This window comes from Haemorhous mexicanus, chromosome 1 (assembly GCF_027477595.1).
Source record: "Haemorhous mexicanus isolate bHaeMex1 chromosome 1, bHaeMex1.pri, whole genome shotgun sequence".
Classification (NCBI taxonomy): domain Eukaryota; kingdom Metazoa; phylum Chordata; class Aves; order Passeriformes; family Fringillidae; genus Haemorhous; species Haemorhous mexicanus.
In genome coordinates, this window is record NC_082341.1 from 72,358,183 (window position 1) to 72,375,251 (window position 17,069).

General features: G+C 44.1%; 2 protein-coding genes across 3 annotated transcripts; both read right to left on the reverse strand.

Annotated features, from left to right (window-relative positions):
* Window positions 1-561: 561 nt before the first annotated feature.
* On the reverse strand, window positions 562-16,827 carry LOC132330926 (serpin B6-like). Its single transcript, XM_059853788.1, has 8 exons — window positions 16,727-16,827; window positions 6,416-6,525; window positions 5,857-6,034; window positions 4,823-4,960; window positions 4,087-4,204; window positions 3,708-3,850; window positions 2,531-2,698; window positions 562-1,848 (listed from the first exon to the last, which is right to left on the reverse strand). Exons 3-8 carry the CDS (start codon window positions 6,022-6,024, stop codon window positions 1,441-1,443), a joined length of 1,143 nt encoding a protein of 380 aa, XP_059709771.1. The 5' UTR covers window positions 6,025-6,034; window positions 6,416-6,525; window positions 16,727-16,827; the 3' UTR covers window positions 562-1,440.
* LOC132330932 (serpin B6-like) lies at window positions 7,522-16,867 on the reverse strand. 2 transcript variants are annotated; one of them, XM_059853802.1, is made up of 8 exons: window positions 16,727-16,867; window positions 14,127-14,239; window positions 13,569-13,746; window positions 12,534-12,671; window positions 11,834-11,951; window positions 11,455-11,597; window positions 9,731-9,898; window positions 7,522-8,781 (listed from the first exon to the last, which is right to left on the reverse strand). In XM_059853802.1, exons 3-8 carry the CDS (start codon window positions 13,734-13,736, stop codon window positions 8,377-8,379), a joined length of 1,140 nt encoding a protein of 379 aa, XP_059709785.1. In that variant the 5' UTR covers window positions 13,737-13,746; window positions 14,127-14,239; window positions 16,727-16,867; the 3' UTR covers window positions 7,522-8,376. The 2 variants fall into 2 exon arrangements, with proteins under 2 accessions (XP_059709785.1, XP_059709794.1); XM_059853811.1 differs by having other exon boundaries at window positions 14,127-14,236; window positions 16,727-16,858.
* Between the last annotated feature and the right edge of the window lie 202 nt (window positions 16,868-17,069).

A 17,069-nucleotide genomic window follows, 5' to 3' on the forward strand; every position in this document is an offset into this window, starting at 1 on the left:
AATTTCGGGATTTCCTGCACTGCCCTCCCACAGAAATTCCACATATCACTGTCAGCTCTCTCCGGCAGACACACAATCGGCACGGCAGCTCTGCAATGGTCTTTTAGCAAGCTCTGTCCTGAAGAAAACACCAGCACCTCCCGAGCCAACGTCTAAACCAATTCCCCAATGGTGCCTTCACTTTCCTTTCCTTCCACCGCCCGTGCGAGCCCGCACCCAAATCCCTTTACAGCCCGCACCCCTCGCTGCCCGAGAAGCGCTGCGATTTTGGGAGCCGAGGCAACATTGCCGCGTTTCACCCCGACACCGCCCCATTCCCGCAGGATGCCCCGCGGGCGGGCACAGCGCGGAGGCTGCCCCGGGCCCCTCCTGCCCCGCGCAGCCCCAGCGCAGCCGAGGCCGCGTCCCTGCCCGGCCGGCGACAACCGCGGAGACAGCGCCCGCCCGGGCCGGGCCAGCGACACCGAACCCCGCTGGGCTCTGCCAGAAGGCTCTTCCTTCTGCCACAGCCCGACAAATAAGTGTATGATTTAGGATTGAAAAAGGAGAAAAAGACCCACGCAGTGCTTATACTTCTTTTATTATTTCGGGAACAGGATCCACAAAATACATCCCAATGTAAGGAAAGCTGTTTCATCTCTGTCTTTCGTATTCTACAGGTAAACTATGGTATTTAAGAAAATATTAAGAGGATAAACATATACATAAATATTATTTTATTATGATAAAATATTATTACTTTCTCCTTCAAATATTGCATAGGCACCATGTGCCCTTTTATTTCATTCTTTGTTAAAAGACCAGAACCAGGGGACAGGGAATAAACACAGGTGTCCTGGAGTGAGGAAATAGTGGTACTTACAACACAAACACCTCCCAGGGGCATCTGGTACAAAAACATCCTTTCATTGCCATTCTTGCCTAAGAGCTGGCCCAAGTGTTAGTCAAAAACTCCAATCTATGCAGCATGTTCAGCAATATCTGGAAAAGGCTGCCAAAAACTCCTTTCAGCTCCAAGCAATGTATTAAAGCACTCATTGGAGGAGACTGGAACCTAAAAGGGGAGGGAAGCTACATGTGCTCCAGCCTTGTCACAAGCAAAAAGTACCTTCACTCCCATGGGCTCTCACTGCCTGACTCTGCCTGCTGGATACCAAAAGTGAACTCAAGCACAGAAGAAGCACTCACGGAGCAAGTGGGATGGTTCTTGTGTCAGCAAGAACCAGGAGATCTCTGCATACAGGCACAGGAGGGGTTGGACATGACAGGTACTGTGTTTGTCTAAGCAGCTCTCTTATTCCTGCCAAGCCCGATATAAAGATCACGGAAGACACTGCAGGCACAGCTGAAAGAGACAATCAGTGCAGAATGAGTCATCTTGTTCTAGGGAAACATAAATTTATTGTGTGATGGCATCTATGCAGCCAAGACATCTCCTCCTTAGGGACAGCAAAATCTGCCAGAAAACAAAATGCTGGAAGTTTTGTTGTGCCGGATGAAGAAGAGGAAAGGATGATCAGCAGTGAATTCTGTAGTGGACATTACGCCGGAACAACCCGATATCCGTATAGCTGTGGCAGCAGCTGCTTCAGTACCTTCTTCATTGACTTCCACAAAGGATTTGTGGATCACTTCTGAGAGCACCAGATGGTTGCCAGAGGAGATTCCTGAGAAGTCTGCCTTGCCCGAGACAAATGCATCAGGCATTCCCATGCTGCTCAGAATGCGCTTAAGTTTGTAACCATCTTCCAGTTTAAATCTGGGTAAACACACCCTCATGTGTGCAGACTTCATCATTTCTGGACTGATCCAACCCATCAACTTCTCATATGTAAGTTCTTTTTCCAGCTGAAGAAAAATTCCTAATTTACTTAATTACATTGGGAATGGAGACAATATTACATAGCCAACGTAGTGATTTCTGTCTGTTTATTCACATAGCACATAACATGCTACTTTTTTTGCTCTGGATTAAGCAGGAAGACTGTGAGGGGTTTTTTTTCATTTTTAAGTGGGGAATAAATTACTCAAGAAACATTAGAAATAAACTCCTGGTCCAGAGTTCCAAAGAGCCCAAACTCGTATCCTACCCTCACCATAAAAGAGATCCTGCCCTTTCCTCTGAGCCTCTTTCCAGCCAGTGAGCCACACACCACCTGCCAGCTGCTCAGCACAGAAGACCTACAGCACAAGCCACAGCACTTCCAAAGAGCCCACCCAAAATCCCCCTCTCCACATCCCATCCCCACCATCCTGTGCCTTCACCACAACCACAGCTGATCTCTACTCCTGAGCAGGGCCAGCTCTTCTTCCAGAGCGTCTGCTGCTCCTAAGGGAGCAGCACACAGCCTGAGCAGCACTGACATAGCAGGGGCTGTCACTTTGGGGACAGGGAGGAGAGTGACATTTCTGCTGCCCTTAAGCACCAGAGACACACTTGCTCTGGAACTGAACTGCAGGTCTCTGTGCAATTCAGCCTTTCTTCCCTGGAAGGATTCAGCCTGTCTCTGCACTCAGCTCAACTACTTACTCTTTCCAAGCCTGTGGAGCCATCCTGGATTGCATCAGGGAGCAGGATGATCATGCTCAGTTCATTACCCACATAGGGGAGCTCCAGGATTTTGGTCTGGAAGTCTCCAATGTAGGTCATGTTAAAATTTGCCTCCTTGAACATCATCTGCACAGGTCTGGTTTCATTCTAGAAATCAAGAGATGCCAACAGTTAGTGCTGAGCTTCTCTGCTGGTCTCAGACTATGAAGCAGGCAGCAAGTTACTCAAGTTATTCAAGGCCTTTTAGGATTTGACCAAAGAGAACTGATCACACACCAGGAATGCAGCCCTACAACTGCCTCTTGTAAAAGCACGAGGTAAAACCTGGCCATGTGCAGCAGCAATGCACAATAATCCACCACAACTCAAAAAGAGATTATTTATCAGCCCTGTATAGTTTTGGTGTTGCATCTTGAAACCTGGTTCTAAACTCGCACTGGAATCAAAAACAGAACAGTGGAATAGAAAATGCAAGTGTCTCTGGATACCCTTCCAGCTTTTTCAAGACATTCCAATAGGGAGAGACCAAGGTGGCAGGAACCAAGTCAGCCCAGCAGTCTCTGAAGTGCTGTGAGAGCTGGTCTGGTGTCAGCAGAAACATTCCTTTATTTAAAAGTCATATCAGCCCTGTCAAATATTCTTGGATTTATTTCACCACTTTGGGGAGGGACAGTTTCCAGACAGGCATGAGGGCTTCAATTTTCCTCAATGCTTGCTTCAAGCAGGTGAGTTAAGGAAGGCATATTACCAGGTCTTGTTCATGACTCCTGGAGGCCAACCCAGAGCTGCAAAGAATCCTGAGGGGCAGCCATGGCCTGCCCATGCCAGGGGCCAAGTCCTCCTCAAAATTTGTTTTCCATTTATTTTGGAAAAGGTCAGGGGCAGGAATGCAGCAGGGAAGCTCTGACTGAAGAAGACTGAAATTCACAAACTTTGACATCTGTCTTTGTGCTATATGAACGGTTCTAGTAATGAACTGAAAGTTCAGAGGAACTCAGCAAAAAGAGAGACTTCCAATGAAAGGGAGGGGGCATAAGGAATTTCAGACAGCCTATCCAAGGTAACCCTGATTGAAAGATCTAATTTCTTCTTAAAGGAGTTCAATTCAGACAACATCCACCTGACAGTCTATTGTCAGCATTTTAGCACATCATACCTTATTAATTTGGAATGGCCTCTCTCTGGTACTCTCTTTCCTGAACGGCTTTTCCCAGTTGCCTTTGAAATAGATGGCATTTACCAACACAAGCCTGGTCAGGGAATCAAGAGTCCCCTCTTCCAACAGGTTCTGAATTTTACCTTTATGACACAAGGAAAAAACCCACATTAATTAAGAGGCTGACATGGATCTAATTACTATCCAAGATAGTATCAAGTCTGCAATTACTAAACAATAGAGAAGAGAATTATGTACTAGACACAGCAATAGCTCAGCATTTGAGTTGTTTGAATTCACAGTCCTATATCCTGAACTAGGTGTTTACCCAAACAATGGCTCCCATTAAACACAACTGGGCACATGGCAAAGCACTCACCTTCAGTCCTTTCCTCTACCCAGACATTGATTTGTTTCCTGGAATCCTCCCAAGCATGCAGGAAGTCCATCTGTTCCAGGCCAGCATGGTAGGATTTCTGACTGGACTCTATAAATGACTAACAGGCACATTCACAACAGATTTTCAGCAAGAGATTTACTCTCATTTAGACACAGATGATTCTTGCATTCCCCAAGGAAACCTGCCAGCTTTCCTTCCCCAGCTACATACAGAGTCATTAAAGTTCTGGCTGACAAGTTCCTACTAGGATTTATACCACTTCTTTGAGCTAAGAATTTATTATTTTTATGGCTTATGCACTGTACTACAAACTTCTACACTTCATTGGCAATCATGGGGGGTCCTTTTTTTTCTATTCATTTTGTGCTTCATTGGCATGACATATGATTTTATATGTTTTCTTTGTAAGACTTTTGTAAGAGACATATCAACCATTTGTCCCACAGCCAAATACATGAATGGATCACAGAACCCTCAGTTGTAGAGACTGATGGATAATAGCCAGGTTAGCATCACTTGTCCACTTAGAACACAAATTATTTAAAGCAGATTCCCCACCAGGTTTAGATACAAGGCTCTGGCAGAATCAATTGCACTACTGACTCTCAGTAACGAAACACTGGTAAACAAATCCCAAAGCCTGCCTTGATCTCCAGAGGAAAGACACAGCAAGCACATTATCCTAAGAATCATCACAAATTTAATGGCTACTTACTGGAAGAAACTCAAAGGTCCTTTCTCCATAGAGCCGGTTTGCAGTTCTCAAGATGTATTTGGTGTTTGGATCATTAATTTCAGAGAAAAGGGACTGATACCCTTTGTGAGCTTCCTGGGCATTCTTCAGAGAAAGAACCTGCACAAAGACAACATCCACAGCCATGTCCTTACCTTCTCTATACACACTTGCTACAGCATGACTGTCTTTATATTAAAATTACACTTAAGTTACATACTGTGATTGGAAGCCACGAGATTTTTTCACCACACCTCCCATCTGGAGCTTATCATGCAAGGCATATCTGATGTACCCAGCAAGGTATTGCCCAAGTCATAAATTAGGGAGCAGCAGAGTCAGGAGTCCTGATTTTCCTTCCCTCAAGGCAAGCGCTACAGGATCACAGAATGGCTCAGGTGGGAAGGGACCTGTGGGGACAATCTGCTACAAAGATACCTAGAGCTGGTAGCTCATTCTGTGTCCATGGATTTTGAGTATCTGCAACTATGGCAATAACATAGGTTTCTGAGAAATTTTTATAAAGTACATGGAAATAAGATATGAGTTTACACTCCTCTCCCCCCTTGCAATGGAAGAAAATATCCAAACCAAAAGCTTGGTTTGGATGTTCCTACATAACACACAAGCCAAGAGATATTTGCTAACTGACAAAATTTTTGAAAAGGAATTAATCAAATTGCAGTTACCAGTTTTAAATGTAGACTTTGTGATTTTTATTACATTTTTTAATGCGCCTGGCTTCATTTCTGAACATGCATGAAACAATTTTATTCCCACACAAGGAAAGGAAGGAAAAGAAAATAATTTATGTAGCTACCAAGTGATCCATAAAAAAATTCCAGGTGCATCATGAAAATTGATTCTCCTTACAAACACCCCAGAGGAAGAGCTCTGCTCTCTCACACCACAGTGACAATCACAGTTTGGCACAAGTGCATGTCACAGACTGGAAGACACATCTGGTCCTCATATGATCCCATCAAATGCAATCCACCAAGTTTATTTTCACCTACCTTAAGCATTTGGGCTTCAGTGCTACCTCTTGAACCCAGCAAAACCATAGACAAAGCAGAAGAAATACTAAATGGTGAAAAGAACACATTCTGCCCACTTTTCTTCTCACACAGCTTTCTTAACAGGTCCACAGCAAAAGTGCTGTTTGCTGTGCAGAGGCTTTCCATGCTTCTGAGCCTGGGACATCAAACACAGAACGAGAATGGATCAATTTTCTTTGAATACAAATCAGTTATTTCTCCCTTCTACACTTCCCAGCATAAACAAGGCAGCAAAGGCTGGAAAATTATCAGCCCACTAGAGACTGATTTGGTGCTGCAAGCACCTTGAAATCCCAAACTACACAATTGAGTTATTTGACTTATTTAGAGTCAGCTTCTAAATTTCAATCCCATACCTACAGAGTGTGACATCTTTTGAGGTTATCAAGCACAACACCTTTTTGGTCAGGACTTCCTGAAAGGAGTTTCTCTTGACTTCACACAGAAAATAATTTCCCTTCATTGGACTGCCAGAGGCAAAGTTAGACATCAGAACAGCAGAATTACCAAGTCTTACCTTCTCTAAGTCTACAGACCTTCAGTGGTACCTGCAGCTTGCTTTTGTCTGTGCACACTGGCTTTTAAACCTGCCAGCCAGTCTGGGGGATGTCAGCAGAATGACTTTGCCTAAAAGAAAAATAGCAAGAATTTCATTGTCATGGCACCAATCTCTAACTTAACAAAAAAAATTTAAAAAAACCCCACCCCCAATCTGAAAAAAAATCCCCCCAAAAATATGCCAAAAAACATAAAAAACCCCAACCAAACCACTCAAAAACACATTGTAATACGATATTTCCCCACATTGCTCATATGTCCCAACCTTATTCATCACTCCAAGTTAATGGCATGATGAAAAAAAATAAATAAATAAAATTCATTGCATTATAAGTGGAAACTGCAGGGATTTTTTGCCGGCAAATCCACATGAAATTCTTCAGAACCACACACCCTGCACACCCCACACATTTCACTCACACAGCAGCTTTCACCTTAATGCAGAACTGTCAGAGTTTGCAGCTTCGTTTCAGACTCAAATATGGGGAAGAGACTGCATCAGAATTTGGGGATTTCCTGCACTGCCCTCCCACAGAAATTCCACATATCACTGTCAGCTCTCTCCGGCAGACACACAATCGGCACGGCAGCTCTGCAATGGTCTTTTAGCAAGCTCTGTCCTGAAGAAAACACCAGCACCTCCCGAGCCAACGTCTAAACCAATTCCCCAATGGTGCCTTCACTTTCCTTTCCTTCCACCGCCCGTGCGAGCCCGCACCCAAATCCCTTTACAGCCCGCACCCCTCGCTGCCCGAGAAGCGCTGCGATTTTGGGAGCCGAGGCAACATTGCCGCGTTTCACCCCGACACCGCCCCATTCCCGCAGGATGCCCCGCGGGCGGGCACAGCGCGGAGGCTGCCCCGGGCCCCTCCTGCCCCGCGCAGCCCCAGCGCAGCCGAGGCCGCGTCCCTGCCCGGCCGGCGACAACCGCGGAGACAGCGCCCGCCCGGGCCGGGCCAGCGACACCGAACCCCGCTGGGCTCTGCCAGAAGGCTCTTCCTTCTGCCACAGCCCGACAAATAAGTGTATGATTTAGGATTGAAAAAGGAGAAAAAGACCCACGCAGTGCTTATACTTCTTTTATTATTCCGGGAACAGGATCCACAAAATACATCCCAATGTAAGGAAACTTGTTGCATCTCTGTCTTTGGTATTCTACAGGTAAACTGTGGTGTTTAAGAAAATATTAATAGCATAAACGTACAACAGTAGCAAAAAAAAAAACAAAAACCTGAAGTTAGGACCTTCTCTTTCAAACATTGCATAGGCAGCATGTACCCTTTTATTTCACTCTTTGTTAAAGGACCAGAACCAGGGGACAGGGAATAAACCCAAGTGTCCTGGAGTGAGGAAACAGTGCTGCTCGTCCCACAAATACCTCACAGGGCAGCTCTTAAAACAACATCCTTTCATTGCCATTCTTGCCTAAGAGCTGGCCCAAGTGTTAGTCAAAAACTCCAATCTATGCAGCATGTTCAGCAATATCTGGAAAAGGCTGCCAAAACCTCCTTTTATCAAGGCACTCACTGGAGGGGACTGGAACCTAAAAGCGGAGGACACCTACAAATCTTCTCCAGCCTTGTCACAAGCAAAAGTAACAATCCCATGAGCTCTCACTGACTCTGCCGGCTGGATACCAAAAGTGAACTCAAGCACAGAAGAAGCACTCACGGAGCAAGTGGGATGGTTCTTGTGTCAGCAAGAGCCTGGAGACCTCTACACACAGGCACAGAAAGGACTGGACATGGCAGATGCTGTGTTTGTTTAAGCAGCTCTCATTCCTGCCAAGCCCAAGATCAAGACTACAGAAGAAGATTGGGCACAGCTGAAAGACACAATTAGTGCAGAATGAATCATCTTGTTCTAGGGAAACATAAATCTATTGTGTGATGGCACTTATGCTGCCAAGACATCTCCTTTTTAGGGACAGCAAAATCTTCCACAGAACAAAATGCTGGAAGTTTTGTTGTGCCGGATGAAGAAGAGGAAAGGACGATCAGCAGTGAATTCTGGAACTATCATTGCACAGCGCAGCATCATCACTGCAGCTGTGGCCGCAGCTGCTTCAGTGCCTTCTTCATTGACTTCCACAAAGGATTTGTGAACCACTTCTGAGAGCACCAGCTGGTTGCCAGATGAGATTCCTGAGAAGTCAGCCTTGCCCAACTCAAATGCATCAGGCATTCCCATGCTACTCAGGATGGGTTTCAGATCATAATTTTCTTCCAGTTTAAATCGGGGTAAAGACACCCTCACTTTTGTGGAGTCCATCATTTCAGGATTGATCCAATCTATCAGCTTCTCATATGTAAGTTCTCTTTCCAGCTGAAGAAAAATTTCAAATTTACTTAATTACAATAAGAATTGAATCAATGTTACACATGCAAAAGAACTGAGTATGTGATTTGTTTACATACTGCATAAGTTGCATCTTTTTTTACCTGGTTAGTGTTTCTCAAGCCAAAACTGCAAGTTATACCTTTCAGCAGAGCGTACTGCCCTGGCAAAGATCATTACCTACTGTTTTTTCTGATAGCTATAACAGGGATCAATCTCCTCCATGTAATGTTTACTTCTACAGAACATGTTAAATTGTTCAGGCTTTTTTTTTTTTTTATATTTTACTTATAGGACTGAAAGGCACAGAACAGCTAACAAGGACCCAAAGAATCCAAACCCAGTTCTTCTATCAGTTTACCATAGGTTCATCCTATAGGTCAGTCAGCAGCATGATGAAAACAATGTGTTCACAAAGGCTCTTTACACTCAGTCTTAGAAAATTTTATTCATAAACACCTGGTCCAGAGCTCCAAACAGATCAAACTCGTATCCTACCCTCACCACAAAAAATATGCTGCCTTTTCCTCTGAGCCTCTTTCCAGCCAGTGAGCCACACACCACCTGCCAGCTGCTCAGCACAGAAGACCTACACCACAAGCCACAGCACTTCCAAAGAGCCCACCCAAAATCCCCCTCTCCACATCCCATCCCCACCATCCTATGCCTTCACCACAACCACAGCTGATCTCTATTCCTGAGCAGGGCCAGCTCTTCTTCCAGAGCGTCTGCTGCTCCTAAGGGAGCAGCACACAGCCTGAGCAGCACTGTCATAGCAGGGGCTGTCACTTTGGGGACAGGGAGGAGAGTGACATTTCTGCTGCCCTTAAGCACCAGAGACACACTTGCTCTGGAACGAACGGCAGGTCTCTGTGCAATTCAGCCTTTCTTCCCTGGAAGGATTCAGGCTGTCTCTGCACTCAGCTCAAATACTTACTTTTTCCAAGCCTGTGGAGCCATCCTGGATTGCATCAGGGAGCAGGATGATCATGCTCAGTTCATTACCCACATAGGGGAGCTCCAGGATTTTGGTCTGGAAGTCTCCAATGTAGGTCATGTTAAAATTTGCCTCCTTGAACATCATCTGCACAGGTCTGGTTTCATTCTAGAAATCAAGAGATGCCAACAGTTAGTGCTGAGCTTCTCTGGTAGTCTCAGACTATGAAGCAGGCAGCAAGTTAGTCATGGGATTTGACCAAAGAGAACTGATCACAACCACAGAGCACAGATACCACACTATCCTTTGTAAATAACTAAAAATCCTAAGATTTCCTTTTTAATTTTTAATGTTAGGGAAGATTCCTTTAAGGTAAATACATGTTCTCACTCTTTTGTTAACCTAAGAACTACTGACAAGCACTAAAGTGAGCTAGTAATAAGCAGGGGCATTGTTCTTTGCAATAAATGAATAAGTAATTTCAGTGTTTGTATTGTTAGTCCATGTGGTTCTGTGTGGCTAGAACAAAGACTTAAAATATTTAAAAATGTATATACTAGAACTACCAAGAAAGAGTATTATTATGAATTCTTAAAAGTCATAAGGATAGTAATAAGTGGAGAGATTTTATTCTCCTTTTCTGCTATCTTATTCCATTTCCATATGGAGCAGCAGCTACTATTGTTTACATCATTATTTTCCTCCTTCTCAGATTCATTGCTTTCTCTCTTCCCTTCACGAAATTGTCACATAAGTAGCTTTTTGTAATTAAAGTAGTGCCCATTGAAATAATGCCCAGAGAGAATATGGCAGAAATTATTTTGCAACAGCAATGACACATAAAAAGGATCAATAAGCAAAAGCCACACAGCAATCATCCGGTGAGTCATAAGTGCAAGAGTCACAGAAATAATTTCACAAGATGTTGGAAATGTCCTTGGGATATCAAGGGATATTCAGTAACTCCTTGTTACTGAATAGCATGTAAAATAACTAGCTTAAGGTTTCAGCTTACACCTTGCATTTCCAATTGTCCATGGAGGACAAGGTGTCAGGAAGCAAGCCAGTCCAGCAGGCTCTGAAGTGCTCTTGTACAGAGTATGGGGTGAACAGAAACATTTCCTTATTTAAAAGTGCTAGTAGCACTTAAAAGCCTTCTTGGATTTATTTCAGCAGTGAGGGGGACAAACAGCTTCCATACAGGCACGAGGGCTTCAATTTTCCTCAATGCTTGCTTCGAGCAGGTGAGTTAAGGAAGGCACATTACCAGGTCTTGTTCATGACTCCTGGAGGCCAACCCAGGGCTGCAAAGAATCCTGAGGGGCAGCCATGGCCTGCCCATGCCAGGGGCCAAGTCCTTCTCAAGAGCACTGATGTACTTCCAAAATCAAGACTGCAGAGCAGGTCTTCAAAGGAAATTTGTTTTCCATTTCTTTTGGATAGGCTCAGGGGCAGGAATGCAGCAAGGAAGCTCTGACTGAAGAAGACTGAAATTCAAAAACTTTCACACCTGTCTTTGTGCTATATGAAAGGCCCTAGTAATTATGTGAAAGTTCAGAGAAACTCAGCAAAGATGGTATTCATGTGAAAGGGAGGGGGCAGAAAGAATCTCACACAGCCCACCCAAGGCAACCCTGCTTGAAAAACCTAATTTCTCCTTAAAGGTGGTCATTTCAGACTACTTCAGATTAACAGGGTATTGTCAGCATTTTAGCACATCATACCTTATTAATTTGGAATGGCCTTTCTGTGGTACTCTCTTTGTTAAACTGCTCTTCCCAATTGCCTTTGAAATAGATGGCATTCACCAACACAAGCTTGGTCAGGGAATCCAGAATCCCCTCTGCCAACAGGTTCTGAATTTTACCTTTATGACACAAGGAAAAAACCCACATTAATTAAGAGGCTGACATGGATCTAATTACTATCCAAGATAGTATCAAGTCTGCATTTAATACACAAGAGATAAGAGAATTATGTACTAGACGCAGCAATAGCTCAGCATTTGAGTTGTTTGAATTCACAGTCCTATCGCCAGGTGTAGATGTTGATCCAAACAATGGCTCCCATTAAACACAACTGGGCACTTGGAAAAGCACTCACCTTCAGTCCTTTCCTCCACCCAGACATTGATTTGTTTCCTGGAATCCTCCCAAGCATGCAGGAAGTCCATCTGTTCCAGGCCAGCATGGTAGGATTTCTGACTGGACTCTATAAATGACTAACAGGCACATTCACAACAGATTTTCAGCAGGAGATTTACTCTCATTCAGACCCAGATGATCCTTACATTCCCCAAGGAAAGAGGCCAGCTCTCCTTCCCCAGCTTCATACAGCTTAAACTTCTCACAGACAAGTTCCTACTAGGATTTATTCCACTTTTTGAACTAGGAATTGTTATTAAATCAAACGTCTTATGCACTGTAGTACGGTTATTTTTTTTTTCCTGTTTTTATTTTATGCTTCAGGGACATAACATATGATTTTATAAGTCTGTTTATCAGACTTTTGCTAAAAGATATATCAACCATTTGTCCCACAGCCAAATACACTAATGGATCACAGAATCCTCAAGTGTAGAGACTGATGGATTTTAACCTGCTTTGCAATATTCATATCATGTGTTATTCAAAGGAGATTCTCCACCGATTTCAGATACCAGGCTCTGGCAGAATAAACTGCACTCCTGAATCTCAGCACAGAAACACTGGTAAACAAACCCTAAAGCCTGCCTTGATCTCCAGAGTAAAAAGGGAGCAAGCACATTATCCTAAGAATCATCACAAATTTAATGGCTACTTACTGAAAGAAACTCAAAGGTCTTTTCTCCATAGAGCCGGTTTGCAGTTCTCAGGATGTATTTGGTGTTTGGATCATTAATTTCAGAGAGAAGGGACTGATACCCATTGTGAGCTTCCTGGGCATTCTTCAGAGAAAGAACCTGCACAAAGACAACATCTGCAGTACTTGTACCAGTTATAAATTAGGGAGAAGTAGAGTCAGCAGTCCTGATTTTCCTTCCCTCAAGCCAAGCCCTGCAGGATCACAGAATGGCTCAGTTTGGAAGGGATCTGTGGGGACAATCTGCTACAAAGCCCTGCTCAAGCAGGGACATTACTGCCCGTAGTCCAGGACTGTGTCCAGATGGATTTTGAGTATTTCCATCTATGGCAACAACAAAGGTTTTTGAGAAACATTTATTATAGTAAATATTAAAAAAAAAAAAACAACAGGTTTTTACTAATCTTTCACTTTGCAAAAGAGCCCAGTATCAGAACCAAAAGGACTGATTCTGCACTTAATTTTGTCAGGTCATATGTAAAACACATGACAAGTACTATCTGCTACCTAAGCAAGTTTAAAACAAAAAAGTGTAAACCATGCTAACAGTTTGGCATTCAGTCACTGTGGATTTATTTTTGTGTGTCTGGCTATGTTTTGAAAACATAAATTGTCTGACATTAAGCCCAAACAAGGAAGAAGAAGGTAATATTTTATGGAGCTAGAAATTGATCAAGCTAAATTAAAAAAAAAAAAAACAAAAAACAAAAAGTACCACATACCTCTTAATTATATATTAAAGATGGTCTGTCTCAAAAAACACAAAAACCGCACACAACAAAACCCAGGAAATTCTTCATTTCATAATGAAGGAATGTCCCATTTTAAAATCAATGAAAATTGATTCTCCTTACAAACACCCCAGAGGAAGAGCTCTGCTCTCTCACACCACAGTGACAATCACAGTTTGGCACAAGTGCATGTCACAGACTGGAAGACACATCTGGTCCTCATATGATCCCATCAAATGCAATCCACCAAGTTTATTTTCACCTACCTTAAGCATTTGGGCTTCAGTGCTACCTCTTGAACCCAGCAAAACCATAGACAAAGCAGAAGAAATACTAAATGGTGAAAAGAACACATTCTGCCCACTTTTCTTCTCACACAGCTTTCTTAACAGGTCCACAGCAAAAGTGCTGTTTGCTGTGCAGAGGCTTTCCATGCTTCTGAGCCTGGGACATCAAACACAGAACGAGAATGGATCAAATTTCTTTGAATACAAATCAGTTGTTTCTCCCTTCTACACTTCCCAGCATAAACTAGGCAGCAAAGGCTGGAAAATTATCAGCCCACTGGAGACTGATTTGGTGCCGCAAGCACCTGAAATCCCAAACTACACATTTGAATTATTTTACCAGTTTAGAGTCAGCTTCTAAATTTCAATCCCATACCTACACAGTGTGACATCTTTTGAGGTTATCAAGCACAACGCCTTTTTGGTCAGGACTTCCTGAAAGAAGTTTCTCTTGACTTCACACAGAAAATAATTTCTGTTCATTGGACTGCCAGAGCCAAAATTAGACATCAGAACAGCAGAATTACCAAGTCTTACCTTCTCTAAGTCCACAGACTTTCAGTGGTACCTGCCGCTTGCTTCTACGTGTGCACACTGGGTTTTAAACCTGCCAGCCAGTCTGGGGGATGTCAGCAGAATGACTTGGCCTGCTAGATAAAAGAGGAAAGAAAAAAATTTATGTATTTATGTCGCCAGCACGACAGGTGACTGCAATTTCCTACTGTACTGCAAAAAAAAAAAAAAAAAAAAAAAAAATCAAAGTTCATTTTAGTTCCATTTTATTGCCTGCAACATGGCAACGCACACAATCATAAACTGTCATACTCCGTATTCATCTGCTATAGGCAGTGAATCTGAGATTAAACACCACACCTATTAAATGAGCAATAGGTACTAGAACACTGAGTTAACCACAGATAAGTATCATAAGATAAATGCTGATAGGTTTTACTCCCTGTTTTTTGTTTTTCTCATTAGGCAGGGCCTAGTGTTGACATGTTGCTACCAAATACAAAACCACCACCTAATGCGTACTACTGATTCATTATTTTAGAAAGAGAGTTGAAAAGAGCAAGTTTCCACATGCATGCTTTTCAAACCAAGAAAATTCCTTGCTAGCAGCTTTACTAAAACCAGTTGCAATTTAATCCTATTTCTTTTCTCCCATAACTTGAAAAAAGTACAACCAAAAAACAAGCATGCTTAGATGGAAATAATCCTCCAATTGTGTCTGAATGACTTATTTATTCCCTGCCGAGAATAAAGAAGAGACACATAGCATTCACATTGGTTACAATGTAGACCAGAATTTTCCTACTATCTCAGTATCTGCAGATTGCTAGCAATAAGGTTTTTTTTAACCTCCGGGTCAAAACACAGAGGAATAGTGACACCAACAGGCAATTATTTTCTAGAAAGTGTCTGTAGGACTTCCACAACAGGCAAGAATTTACAGACAAAAGGACATAACTGACACTATTTGCCTGCCTGAAAATCAGGGGCATTAAAATAATAAAAAATATTCATAAATATCACAAATAATATTCAACAGCTTGGACACAAGGCTAGGAGTTACACCTGCACAGTCAACTATGCTTTCTCTGCAGCTCAGGAGTAGCAACATAACCACAGACACCCTTCTCATCAGAGACAATGCACAATTTGGAATCCACAGTTTCAGAGACAATACACAATGACCATACTTTCAGGAATAAAATACCTCATGATACAAGTATGTAGGGGGATACAATATAAGAAAATAAAGGTAGTATAGAAAGTAATCTTACCCGTAAGGAGTTGTAGCTGAGCCAGTTATTAGAGATTAGGAACAGACCTGACTTTAACAGGCCACAGCTGTAGCCAATAAGAAGAAGAGTGCTATAAAAGAATGGATTGGTTGGGTGGGGAGGGACTGGAGTGAGTTGGCTACTGTGAGAAGGAAGAGTTAGTGCTTAGAGGAGCTGCCTACAAGAACCATCAAGGAGGTATGAAACTCTTGCAATATGGAACCTTTGCAATCAAATGACAATAGAACCTTTACCGTATAATAACACAAGTACATATTTGTCAGTCAATTGTAAACTGCTGTAAAGCCCTCAGTGGTCAAAGGGTTTGCTGACAGCAACTCATTCCTTACTCTGCTCTCCCTGTGCTCTGCAGGTCAGCACTGAGACACTTGTGGAGAGCTTTTGTGTTCTTACCACTCTGCATTTGAAGCATATATTTTCAGCAGTTGATACCTATGATTCAGGAACAGTCTTTATGGACCAAAAGGCTGTATGTAAATCAATTAGTAGACAAACACTGCAGGGCCTGCCAGTGGGGGAAACCACAGCAGGCTGCAGCTCTCCTCCAGCCTGCGACCCAAGAGACACTTCCCACAAAAACTACGATGTGGATCAGTGTCCAGCAAAGAAGGACACTTCCCCACGGCGAGTCAGTTACATCAGAGCAGTCTCAAGCTGACTCTTTCAAATTCAACCCCAGAGGGACCTCGGGGCAATGATCACTAGGCCATGTCCATCCCCACAAACAAAGCCCAGTCCGTGGCACAGACATCCCTTTTCCCACGGGCTGAACCAAAGCAGGCTTCGTTTAGGATTTGGAGAGTTGGGAGCGATGGTAAAACACTTGCAGGGCGAGAGCCCAGGCAGCTCCTGGCGATGGCCCTTGGCATCGCAGCTCTCCCTGGGACGCAGGGAAGCAGGGAATGATGCGGCCCCGCACCTGTCAGGCTCCTGACCCCTGTGCCGTTGCAGGGGCGGGGAGGAGCCTGATACTGTCCCAGAAGGCTGAGGCACAAAAAGCCAAAGGTTTGGCCCTCCCGGGAGCGAAGAGTTCCTGTTCCGCCCCCGCCCCGGGCTTGGCCCCGCGGGAGACGCCTCAACCCTGCGGTGCTCCCGGCGCTCCCACAAGAAGCGCTCCAGCTGGCATGAAGGAGCTGCGTTTCGGGAATGTCACGAAAGAGGGAAGAAAAAGAAAGAAAATACAAAACACAGTAAAAGCAACGCCATTCAGCTCTACTTCCTAAAAAAAAACCCCGCAAACCAAGAAAACCCTAAAAAACACCGGCACAGGCTTCCCCGTAGAAAACCTTCAGGACGACGCAGCAACAGCAACGCAGCCGCCGAACTCACCCCGCCGGCCGCCGCGCTCCCTTCCCGGAAGCGCAGCCGAGCAGAGGGAAAGGACGGCAGGCCGGCCCCTCCCGGGATCTAGCTGAGGCGCTTCACCCTTGGCTGCCGGGAACGGGAGGCGCCGCAGCCCCTCCCCGTAACATGGCGGCCCCCCTCTCATCAGGGAGTTCCGGCTGCTGCCTGTCCCTTACCCTTGCAGCTCCGCCGGCGACGGCCCGAGTTTCTCTACTTTTGCCTCCCTCTCGTGGCAGAGCTGACAGAAAACACCCCCGGTCCCTGAGGCGCTATTAATTTCTTGTTTCTGAAGCTAGGATTGCTTTGAACCAAATTGAGCTGTTGTAGC

Bases quoted from the DNA above. Each gene is read 5' to 3' on its own strand.
- LOC132330926 (XM_059853788.1), bottom strand. From the start codon at position 6,024: ATGGAAAGCCTCTGCACAGCAAACAGCACTTTTGCTGTGGACCTGTTA. The intron at 4,961-5,856 runs GTAGGTGAAAAT...GTCTTTGTGCAG, and splicing joins CTGAAGCCCAAATGCTTAAG to GTTCTTTCTCTGAAGAATGC. The intron at 3,851-4,086 runs GTGAGTGCTTTG...TGTGTCATAAAG, and splicing joins GGTAGAGGAAAGGACTGAAG to GTAAAATTCAGAACCTGTTG.
- LOC132330932 (XM_059853802.1), bottom strand. From the start codon at position 13,736: ATGGAAAGCCTCTGCACAGCAAACAGCACTTTTGCTGTGGACCTGTTA. The intron at 12,672-13,568 runs GTAGGTGAAAAT...GTCTTTGTGCAG, and splicing joins CTGAAGCCCAAATGCTTAAG to GTTCTTTCTCTGAAGAATGC. The intron at 11,598-11,833 runs GTGAGTGCTTTT...TGTGTCATAAAG, and splicing joins GGTGGAGGAAAGGACTGAAG to GTAAAATTCAGAACCTGTTG.